The 12,756-nt window shown below is 28.3% G+C and overlaps 2 protein-coding genes across 2 annotated transcripts; both read left to right on the top strand.

Annotated features, from left to right (window-relative positions):
* Window positions 1-788: 788 nt before the first annotated feature.
* Window positions 789-2,826, top strand: LOC117930638 (probable pectinesterase 55). Its single transcript, XM_034851271.1, has 5 exons — window positions 789-988; window positions 1,088-1,250; window positions 1,960-2,187; window positions 2,282-2,502; window positions 2,658-2,826. Exons 1-5 carry the CDS (start codon window positions 789-791, stop codon window positions 2,824-2,826), a joined length of 981 nt encoding a protein of 326 aa, XP_034707162.1.
* A 2,818-nt stretch (window positions 2,827-5,644) lies between these two features.
* On the top strand, window positions 5,645-12,478 carry LOC117930637 (probable pectinesterase 29). The gene is given in 7 exon segments (XM_034851270.1): window positions 5,645-5,710; window positions 10,434-10,633; window positions 10,777-10,936; window positions 11,497-11,706; window positions 11,961-12,066; window positions 12,069-12,204; window positions 12,310-12,478. Coding segments are annotated over 7 exon segments (1,047 nt in total).
* Window positions 12,479-12,756: the final 278 nt, after the last annotated feature.

Raw genomic sequence — 12,756 nt, 5'->3', positions numbered from 1 at the left:
ACTAATGTATACTAAAAATCTATATATAAAACCTTGACTTTTCCTGACATTGGAATAAAAATAGATTTTATTAGATTTCTCTTATTCTTCTTTGTCTTTGTTTACCTTATATAATTTCATTTCTATCTCTGAACTTTTATCATCTTATATCTTATAATATTTATAAAGATCTTTTTATCAACTTTCCTTATACAATAAAAAACATATATATATATATATATATATATAAAAGGAAATATTAATACATAAAATACTCTATAAAATATTCTTTTCAAAAAAAAAAAATATCCCAAACAAGAATTTAAGTCATTTTCCAATAAAGACATTATAATTTTCTAGAGGAATCATTTTGACATACCCTAATGTATAATCACATGGAGTTAAAGAAGTTATTAAATTTCTCATATCTAATGTTTATAAATAATAACTACTCCATTTTAGGCAATTAAAGCAATGGTCCAAGCATTCATTTCAAGAAAAAAAAAACACACAAGACATTTTTTTTTTCTAGGAAACAATTTTGAATTTAATTTCTTTTGCTCATTTGGGAAAATATGACAAGACAATTTGTAGACACAATGCCTTCTCACAAAGATTTCAAATAACCTAATTCATTTCTATAATTCAATCATTGGGATATTTAGATTAAGAGAGAAATTAAAGTAATAGCTAAATCTTACAACATGACATAAATAGAGTTGTAGTGGCTTATATAAATGATATCAATATAGATTCCTACCCCATATTAGTTCATTGTTTTCGGTTTCTTGACATCTTTTTTCATCACAATGTCGTCGATCAGAATCATTCTTGTTTTTCTTCTGTTTAGTTATGGAGACTGGATGTTAACTGAAGCAGATCCAGCTTCCATTGCCAAGCAAATCTCGATACCAGGAGATTATGGAAAAATCCAAGATGCCATTGATCAAGGTGTTCCTAGTTTCAGTAACCAATGGACATTGATTAAACTTGCCTCTGGGGTTTACACGTAATATTATTATCTTATTCTTATATATTTCTCCTTATATATAGGTAAGCATGCAATATTATGATCCTATTCTAATCATTTGTTCATGCATTTTTGTAGTGAGACTATCTTAATTAATGGCATTAAGTCGAATATTATTTTGGAGGGTGGTGGTAAGGATAACACTATTCTTGCTTGGAAGTCTTCTGGTCTACAACTAAGAGAGGCTCCCTTGATGTTAAAAGGTGCAAACAATTTCATTGCAAAAGGCATAACTTTCAAGGTAATTAATCTTTTGATCAAGTAATCTAGCCCTGTTTAGAAAGTGATTTCAAAAGAGAAATAGTTTTTTTAGAAAAAAGTATGTATGGAATTTTATTTTATTTTAAATGTTCTTAACTTGTTTTCTATGTTTTTTCAATATGTTATAAAAATAACTTCTACATTTAGCGTATTATTTTTAATCATTCTTCGTATTTATATAATTGATTTTTAAAACAATCCTTAGAAAACAATTAAAAGATGTTTGAGACGTTTTTTTTTAAATGACCAAGAGATGTGTTTATAAAAACATTATGTTTTCTTTTTTTACAAATAGAAAATTGTTTTTATTTTCTAATTATCAAACATGTTTTCTAGTTTTTTTTTTCGTGTTCTAAAAAATAATTTTCTATTTTTTGAAAATAATTACCAAATAAAACCTTAATCTAAGAGATTTTTTTATTTATTTTTGTGTCCTAGAAAATAATTTTTTTTTTTCAAAAATAGTTATCAAATAGGGTCTTAATCTAAAAGCTTGTTCAGTAATAATTTTAAAAAGAGTTTCTACCTTTTTTAGCACTTGAAAACAACTTTTTTGATACAAATTTTCATGTTAGAAATGTTAGAAATCCTTCCTAAAATGACTCAAACAAATTTTAAATTTTATTTATATGTTTGTCCTTCTAATTGTTTATCAATCATGCATGGATTCTTTTTGGCTCCTCCACTAGAATACACTGAATCATGAAGAACTCGCACACCTCCAAGACAAAGACGATAACGGTGCTTATCGTGCTGTTGCTGCCATGGTACATGGAGAGCATATTTCATTCTATGAGTGTGGATTTGTTAGTGTGCAAGATACATTGTGGGACAAAGAAGGTCACCATCTTTTCAAATCTTGCTACATTGAGGGCCACGTAGACTTCATCTTTGGCGACGGCACTTCGGTTTATGAGGTCAGAATCAAACTATATGAAAATCATAGTCAGTAACCAATATTTCATGTACTCTTCACAGTCTCTTAACATAGAATTTTGTTTGCGTTTTTAGGACTGCAAACTAAACTCAATTGGCTCTGGTTACATAACTGCACAGAAGAGAGAAAGCCCACATGCAGAATCTGGTTTTGTGTTCAAATCTGCAGAACTATATGGGGTTGGTCCAACATATCTTGGTAGGGCATATGGACCTTATTCAAGGGTATTGTTCTATCAATCGAAATTTGCAAACATTGTGAGACCAGAGGGATGGGATAATGCTGAAGCAGACCCGTAAGTGTCAACATACTTTATCATATCCCGACGATTCTATTTTTATTAACAGCTTACTACTAATGAGTGCTTCAATTTTTTGGCTTAGTATATATGTATTTTATAATATCAACGATCATGATATTAATTATTCTTAATTTGTGCTAAAATTGTAGGAACCAACCAACTTATGCGGAGGTAGAGTGTACCGGCGAAGGGGCGGATACTTCGAAACGAGTTCCTTGGTTAAAGAAACTTGACGGAACTCAAGAGCTACAAGATCTTCTTAGCCCATCTTTCAATGACAAGGATGGATGGATAGAAGACCAACCCAAATTAAATTGACCTCATGGTCAATACCTGATCAATTTATGAAGATATATGTCATATGAGTGTGCATGTATGTGCACATTCAATTTTTGAGATTTTTGGATCGTGTTCTGCTAATTCGTGAGTTCATTTATGAATTAAAGCAAACATAGAATATTTTCTCCCCTATTATCTCTCAATAATTTGTATCGTCTCTGTATAGGGTTTTTGAAGTTTTTTTTTTTTTTTAATCAAAATTTTAGTCCTTGGTTTTTTTACATCCATCATTTCCATCTTATTCATAGTCCCTATCTTTTAGATTCCCTCAACTTTCTCCGTAATGTCTTGTAAACGCCTTATTGTATGATGACATGTTTCATTTTCTTCTTCACCTCTCTACACTCATTTTTTCCCTCTTCCCTTTAAGTTAACTTCAAAAAACTATATCTAGCGATTTTAAACTTTGCTCTCGTTGTTTACACTAGAAGTCCGTCACTACAAGGAATTTTATTTCTAAAAGAAAAACCTCAAAATAGATCTTCATTTGTTACCTAAAAGTCCATTGATGCATCAACGCAAAACAACTTAATACAAAATTAATGAAATCACAAGAAAAAAATAAACCATTATCCAAAAATCTAATAATCATTTCTATGTATAAATCTCATCACCAGGGATTTTATTAAATATATCCACAACCAAACCAAATTGCAAGATTATATATATATATATATATATATATATATATATATATCAATATCAGTAATCTTCACATGAGATATATGATTGGAATAAACAAAATTTGGAAATCATTAAATTGTTACTTGAACAAATTGAAATGTCTATACTACCTTGCTAACATCGTATTTGTCTTTACAAATACTAAGACATAGTAGTTTCCACTTTGATTTTTAACATCAAGACTTAATAATTCTATGTTTAATATGTTGATGATTTGAGTTCTTTAACAAATCCATATTTTTTTTCATTGGCAAATCTATCATTGTTTCTTCATATCCAATTTTTATCAATTTTTGTCTTACATATATGCTTTCCAATTTCGAACACTTCCATTAAGAAATGCGGTGATAATATAATGCATACTCTATCCGTTCGTAAAATTTTGATTATCTTTTAAAGTTGATAATATAATGCATGTGGAATTTATAACATACACTTTGTTACATTTGAATAACCTTGAAATCCAAACATATATGCCAAAATATGGCAACTTTTAAATTCTTTTACCTTTTTGTATGCCAATTATGGACAAGAAGATTTTTGCGTCATGCATATTTCGGGGCATCTAATAATTCGATAAGGCACATTTCTATATTGTAACTTAGTTAACCCCATTATAAGATATTTTCATCAAATAATTAACTTGTAAATATTTGAAGTACTTAGAAAAAGTTATTTGCTATAACCTTTTCTTAATCACCTTTTTCTATATATCTTTGTAATAATTATGATGAGATGATAGGTTTTGCATTGTCAGATTGGTGCAACCATAATTACAATATTTAAGTTAAAACTCCAAAATTAATCCCAACTATTATCTCATATAATAGCTAAAGAAGTTAGGATAGGAAGGTATGGATTTCAAAAAAAAAAAATGATAATAGAAAATACAAGATATTGTTTTAACTTTATTTATATGTATTTACTTTTTGGTTGTTGATAAATTTAACAAATTAGTGTAGAAATGAGAGTTTGGATAAAGAAAATAAATAGAAGAGACAAAAAATGTGTTATCTATATATACAATGAAAAGGTAAAGATATTATCTTGACAAATAACTTTTTTTTTTTTTTACTTCTTTTAGTTGAATTAAATTTATTTAATTTAACATAACATGAAAACTAATAAGATAATGAATTATTACAAAGAAAATAAAATTTGAGGGAAAATATATAGTGGGCTAATATAATAAAAGACAAAAAATAAAATTGTCTTACCCAATAACATGTGTTTCACCTTTTCAAATCTAAAAGAAAATCTACAAGAAAATTTGTTGATACATCTTTTCATTTTTGGCATCTATGAAATTAATGAATTTAATTTGGATACAAGAAATGAGATAAGAAAGTATAGAATGTTCATTAACTTTATTGATGAGTCTAATAAACTTTTTCAAAATATAAAGAAATAATTACCTGCATACAATTATTAATAGAAATAAAAACTTTAAAGAATTAATCCACGTAATAGAAAGATCTATACAAAAGTCTAGCTAATAGCACATACATTTTCGCAATCTATAATTAAGGTTGTAGAGGATCAGCTCTCCATGAATCACATTAATGAATGACTCTTATCAATCCAAACTAGCACCAAACAAAAATGTGGTTTCCTCCATTGCTACTCATCTTCTCCTTGACCAACATCTTTTTTGTGGATTCAAGATCTAGAAATCTTGTAACATTGAATGAAGAACATTTTCCATCAAAAGTTAGCATTGTGAAGACTATCACCGTATCTCAATCAAGCCAAGAAAATTTCGGCAAGATCCAAGATGCCATTGATTTTGTTCCTTCTAACAACAAACAGTCAATTTGGATCAAAGTTTTTCCATGAGTTTTTATGTCTGTACTAGTTACGATCTACTAATACTAATCGCATTAATTAATCCCTTATTGCTTTTTTTTTGTTCGCTTGCCATTAGATTAATGTTTATATATTTCGATGCTATTTTACACTTTGTTCAAATGTAACTTTCTATAGGATTCTAATTTTTGATTGGAAAACAATCACCACGCAAGGAAAAGTAAAACATTCCCAAAGAAAAACCATATATCTTTCTTGAAGGATATAATGCTAGCAAACAATAGTTAAGTGGAATGACCATGCTCAAATGGATCAGAGTGCTACTTTCACTTCACTTACAGATAAATTTGTTGCTGAAGAGATTAACTTTGAGGTAAACAAATCTAGGGTTTATTTTTCTTTCCTTCCATGAATAATACAAGTTATTATTAAGCATACAATGTCTATTTGTGCTAAAATTTCATTATCTTTTTCCTTGAATTACAGATGTCTTGGGTTTTTTTTTTCTTTGAATTCATTGTCACTTGTATTATTTTTTGTACAATTTATTGATTTTGGAAATTATGCAATAAGCTAGATTTCCCTATTTGTTGAAGGCTAATTACATGCATCCACTATTTGCATGGCAAATTCTTGTAATAAAATCATTATATTACTTGAAAACATCTTTTAAAATTTATGTTACGACAAATTATGGTCATCTTTGTAAGTTGTAATTTTTTATAATGTGAGAAACATATAATTTTGTTGTTTTAAGAAAGTACTTCATATTTTATTACTCTTAATTACTTTCAATTAATTAAGAGCAATTTAATTATTTCAAGAATAGTTAAAACTAGGTAAGTGTCTACTACTAAAATCAAGATATTTTGCAATAACAAATTTGTAGTTTTCTCCCTTTTTTTTTTTTTTTCTTTTTTGGCTTGCAAAATTATTATAATGTGCCAAAAGATCTCAATCAACCTATACAACAAGCAGTGTCAGCAAGAATATATGGTGATAAATCCGCTTTCTATAATTGCAATTTTATTGGATTGCAAGATACATTATGGGATGTAACAGATCGACATTACCTTAGTAATTGCTACATCGAAGGGTAGTGGATTTCATCTATGGTGATGACCAATCTTTTTATGAGGTATAATATGTAAAAAGCAACTGATAAAATTAGGATTGCAACTTGGATGGGTTGGTTCGAAAATATCGATGCCTAAATCTTATATCATAAAAAGATTAATTATCAATACTTGTATACCCATCCCAACCCATTCAAGATGTAATCATATTATATCAATAATTAGCATAAGTAAATATTTATTGATAATTATTTTTTTTATGAGATAAAATACTTCTACTAAATTAAGGACAATTATAAATTATTCATTTTTACTTGTATTTAAGCTTTAGATAATAAATAAATAAAAACTTAAAACTATGTTCATTAATAAGTTTCTTCTTACTATTCGATAGAATTGTGAAATAATAGTTAATGGTCAGTTGTTACCTTTAAATGTTTGGGCAGGTTAAGAGTTAATGGTCAGTTGCTACCTTTAAATGTTTGGGCAGGTTAAGAGTTAACAGCACAAAAGTGAGACTCACAAAGGGATCCCGGTGGCTTTGTGTTTTATGGAGGTCATGTTTCGGGGAGTGGTCGAGTTTTCCTAGGGATCGAGGGCTTGGGATCCTTATTCTCGTGTTATATTTCAAAAAACAAAGTTCGGTATAGATTTGGCGCCTAAAGGATGGATGCTTGGAACAAGACTAGGTAAGTTTCATGATGTAGCTAGTACATACAATAGTTCATACCATGATATAATTATTACGTTATGTTTGGTTCTTGGAGAATTTGAGGGAAAATATGAGAGAAAGAAAATAAAAAAGAAAAATAGAAGAAAAGAAAATGTGAAGAAAAATATAAAAAGAAAAAAAATTAAGTCAATAAATTATTTTTAAATCCGACTTGAAATTCATTTTATTTATTTAACTCTTTAAAAATTAATTTATTTAAAAATATGTAATTTTCTTACTAATCTTAATTATGTATATCTTTCTTTTTTTCATAGTTAAATAAAATATGAGAAAATCATTTTTCTTAACATTTTTTTTATTTCACTAGCATATATTTTTCAGGAACCAAACATAGTCTTGATGTTTTGCCATATTACATTATTTTGTTTTGGATTTAGTTATAATTCACATAATATAACATTGTTTCATTTTACTTAATTTGCATTGAATGTAGAGGTAATATGGTCTACTTGGAGCAAGACTATAGTGGGAAAGGATCAAATGTTAACAAGCGAGTTAAATGGTCCCAACATAACTTGATTGAATCTAAAATGCTACCATATACAAGAGCCAATTTCATCCAAGATGAGTGGCTTGCCACACAACTAGGAACGAATTATTAAGCTAATATTTTTATTTTGTCTTCTATTTTATTCCCTTGAAACAAACAACAATATTAATAAACTGGCAACAATTAGAACTAGAAGTAATCTTAATGACCATACTAAATTTTCTTTTCTTAAAAATTCTGGTTCATCATTTCTCGTGGATGAATTTTAGTGACATTAAAGTAGATTGATTTAAAATAATAATAATAATACTTATTAAGTTCGTCTTTCAATTACTCTTGTTGTTAATAAAAGAAAAGTTCAAAGTATCTAATTAACGGTTCATTGATGGCAAAAACTATAAAAACACTCTATAAATAAACGAGTTCTTAATCCATTTCTTCACTCACAATCTTGAAAGCAGTTTTCATACTTATCACTAAGGAACGAAAAAGAGTAAGAGAATGAAGATCACAAGTTTAGTTTAATACGATTGGTTGAAAAACTTCAAACCATATTGAAATTTAGGGTTAGGTCATAGGTTTTAGTCTATATAAAAGTCATTATTCACACAAACATAAAACAACTTAATATAAACAAAAATTTCATGAAAAAATAAATCATTTACTAAAATGTCTCTTTATAACAACTTTAATTGTTTCAAATCTCTCCAATTTTCAAGTATAGGGATTAAAAAGATAAGTCTCTTAAAATTTTTATGTTGCATACATTTCCTAATTTTCAAGCAATTCTACATTGATGAATTTATTTTCAAGTATTTTATAATTTCATGTTATCGAACGCAAGAACTTTTCATTAAGAAATTTCATATAACAAAATACAATACTAAAACATCTCAATAAGTAGAGACTATTCTCGTTAACACATATGCAAAACCAACTCGAGGTCACATCAAACAAATCAAAGAACAAATCAAGTATGTCATCAAAAGATCACAAAACATCTCCAAATACATGCAATTCATCAAGAGTCATGTTGACGAAATCACGATGATCTTTAGCACCTCACACTTCAATGTTTCAAAGCCCCTATTTTTTGTCCACGTCACCATCTTTGAAAACCCTTTTTTTTTTTTTTTTCTCAAATCCACAATGAACTCTTTCCTCACCACCATTTAGCTACATGCACATTGAAATTTGTCCTCACCACTATTCATCTTCACTCACAATTTGTTCTTTGTATCAAGCTCATGGTATCTCTACTTTAAATTTCGAGCTTTTGCTCTACATTTAATTTTTTTTTTTTTTGAAACCCAAACTACTAGATTATTCTATTATTTTGGGGGGTTATGAGTAGCCAACTTGGAGCCCCTATACACTGACCATTCAAAGGCATCTTGAAGAATTATGAGGCTATCCAAACATGAATCGACTTCAAGTATATACCAAATCGCTTTTGATCAGAACTTTCTATGTTAGTTCCATTGTTTGTGAGGGCGAGTGAGAACTCTCCCAGTGTCTGTTTTTGACAGCTCCCACAAGTAAAGCTTCATGGTATTGTGTTTGACTTTCTAGAATTTTTGGAGACCCCTCTAGATATTTTTTTAAAAAAATTAAAAATCTATATTTTAGTGATTATTTGAGGGTGACCATAGATTATTTTTTATTATGATATAAATTATGGAGTAGGAAAAAATCGATAGTCAGATTTTATCATCAAATCAAATATAAAAAAGTGAGAATTAAAGAAAGGAAAAAAAATCTTAGGTTATTAATACACAATAATAAGGCAGAAAAAAAATAAGATATTATCTTAGGCATTCACATGTATTTTACCTTTTTGGTCATCAACAAATTTAATGAATTTATCTTAATATTATGAGTGTGGGTTGGATGGTAAGCACAAAGAAAATGTAATTAAAGAAGAAAATTACTAAGAAAATAAGGATATGTTTGGTAATTGTTTTTTAATACATTTCTGAAAAAATTATTTTTGAGAACAGTTTTTAAAAATTATTCATTGATTTTTGTAGAACAAAAGTTTGTTTGAAAACTTAAAATGTTTTTAACTTGTTTTAAATATGTTTTAAAAATATTTTTTTATTTAATGTTTTATTTTTAATCATTTTACATATTTGTATAATTATTTATTAAAACAGTCTTCATAAAACAAGTCAAAACAACAAAAAAAATAATTAAAAGATGTTCTCCAAAAACATCTTATTTCCTGTTTGAACATAAACAACGTATTTTCTATATTTTTTGTTTTAGAAAAGATAAAAAAAGTTCTAAAAATAGTTCTCAAACAAACTCTAAGATATTGCCTTATCTAAAGATTTGTCATTTAATTTTTGGTTAATTATTAATAAATATAATGAGTTTAAAGAAGGGAAAATGCATTAAATTTATTAATAATTAACCAAAAATTAAATGTCATATATATATACTAATGTAATAAATTGGTGAATTCAAAGTAGACATGAGATGAGTTGGATATTACAAGAAATGTTCGTTAACTAAAAATGATGAGTTGACTCACTTTAGTAGAAATAATTAATAAAAAGACTAATTAATGAAGAAATTATTTCTTACCATCAATAGAAAAGCATTAAAGAGAATGAAAAATCAATTGGTGATACATAATCAAATGGTATCTTCCTTATCTCTTAGGATTGCCGAAAGAACTCCATCTATAAATTATCATCTTCGTCTTTCAATCTTTTCTAAACCATTCTAGACAAAGTAGTAACAAGCCAAAATGCAGTGTCTTCCATTTCTACTCCTCATTTTTATACTGCAGACCATCTTCTTTGAGGATTCAAGAGCTGCATATTTTAGGTCTGATGAAAAATATTTTCCATCAGAAGTTAGTATCGCAAAGACGATCACTGTTGCTTCATCAGGCCAAGCAAATTTCAGAAAGATTCAAGATGCTATTGACGTCATTCCTGCTGGCAACAATGAGTGGATTCGCGTCAAAGTTTCTCCAGGAGTTTATTTGTTCGTCCTAATTATGATTTACTATTATTAACTACATTAATTAATCCCTTATTGCTTTATTTTTCACTTATATATCATTGAAATGTCCATTTATTAATATTTTTTATTCTTACTTACAATTGAAAAATACAATCAATGTGCAGTGAGAAGGTAAATATTCCCATAGAAAAACCATACATCTTTCTTGAAGGACATGGTGCTGAGGCAACAATAATCAAGTGGGGTGACCACAGTGAAACAAATCAAAGTGCTACTTTCACTTCATCTGCAGACAATTTTGTTGCTAAGGATATAAGCTTCCAGGTAAAGAAACTTTGTGGGGTCATTTTTATTCATCATATAATGCTTATTTGTGCTTAATTTTTGTAGTTTTTATCATATATATATTCATTTTGAAAACGATATATTCGGGTAAGAGTCGGTTTGGCTTTATCTTTAAATAGTATTTTTAATATAAAAATATTTTATTTGTGCTTAATTTTTGTAGTTTTTATCATATATATATTTATTTTGAAACCGATATATTCGGGTAAGAGTCTATTTGGCTTTATCTTTAAATAGTATTTTTAATATAAAAATATTTTATTTGTGCTTAATTTTTGTAGGTTTTATCATATATATATATTCTAAATTTTGTCAAATGTCTAATTTTTTTTCCAAAAATATTTTTATATTAATTTTAATCATATCCGATTTCCTTTCATTATTTCTCAATGAAATCAAATATGAAAAAATATTTTTTTAATATTTTTTTCTTAGTATTTTCCGGAATCAATCATTAACTTTTATCATTATTTGTATCCAATCAAACCTTGATATATGTGGATTAAACTGCATAACACATTTGTAATTTTTACTTGCAGAATAGTTATAATATGCCACTATATCCCACTCCGCCTATTAAACCAGCAGCAGCAGCAACAATCTATGGTGACAAATCTGCCTTTTATAGTTGTGGTTTCGTGGGATTACAAGATACGTTATGGGATGTATCCGGCCGACACTACTTCAGTCATTGCTACATAGAAGGGGCAGTGGATTTCATCTGTGGTGATGGTCAATCTTTTTATGAGGTAAAATATATAGAAAGTGATTGATGAAATTAGGGTTGCATCTCGGTCGGGTTCGGTCGGTACCAAACCCTATTCCAATCTGAATTAAGAAATAATCAACTTAAATTCAACCCAACCAATCTTTAATCCGAGTTATTCAATTGAAATCCAATCCAAACTTATATCGGTTTTTACTTGCACGATATATTAAAGATTTGGAGGAAAAATAAGATAAAACTATACTCATTGATCAATTTCCGCTTCTTGTTTGGCAGAATTGTCGTATAAAAGTGAATGGTCGGTTGCTACCTTCAGGAGCATGGGGAGGTTATATAACAGCACAGAAGAGAAGTTCACCAAGTGATCATAGTGGTTTTGTGTTTCATGGGGGCTTGTTGTAGGGAGTGGTAAATTCTTCCTAGGAAGAGCTTGGGGTCCTTATTCAAGAGTCATATTTCAAGGAACAAGATTTGATATAGATGTGATGCCTGAAGGTTGGGATGCTTGGAGACAGCCCGTGTAAGTTGCTTGACCCAACACATACTTCCTAATTTTGTTTTGATTTTGATTGTAATTTATATGATGTAACATGGCTTTATTTTCTTTAATTTGCATTGAATTTAGAGGTAATTTGGTGTACGTGGAGCAAGGCTGCAGTGGAAAAGGATCAGACGTTCGCAAGCGGGTTGAATGGTCCAAACATAGCTTGAATGAATCCGAGATGCAGCTCTATTCAAGAGCTTATTTCATCCAAGATGCTTGGCTTGCAACTCAACCAGGAAGATATGACTAAAATTATGTCAAAAATTGTTAAATTGTTTCTAAAGTTCCTGAGAATTGTTATGAAAAATGGATGTTCTTTGGAGCATTTTTTATTATTTGTTTTGTGAAGTTATTTTAAGAAAATAATTACATCAAATATAAAAAATAATTAAAAATAGAGACAATTGTGTTTTGGATCCCTTTAAATTTTAATCCATATAAGTTGCATAATTGATGGGAATATAAAATATGAAGAGATCAATATACCTTTCAAAACCATTTTCTATCACTTAACAAATTTTTTGATTT

Source organism: Vitis riparia, chromosome 14 (assembly GCF_004353265.1).
Source record: "Vitis riparia cultivar Riparia Gloire de Montpellier isolate 1030 chromosome 14, EGFV_Vit.rip_1.0, whole genome shotgun sequence".
Classification (NCBI taxonomy): domain Eukaryota; kingdom Viridiplantae; phylum Streptophyta; class Magnoliopsida; order Vitales; family Vitaceae; genus Vitis; species Vitis riparia.
Note: the sequence above shows the minus strand (reverse complement) of the source record. Positions and strands in the feature narration are given on the sequence as shown.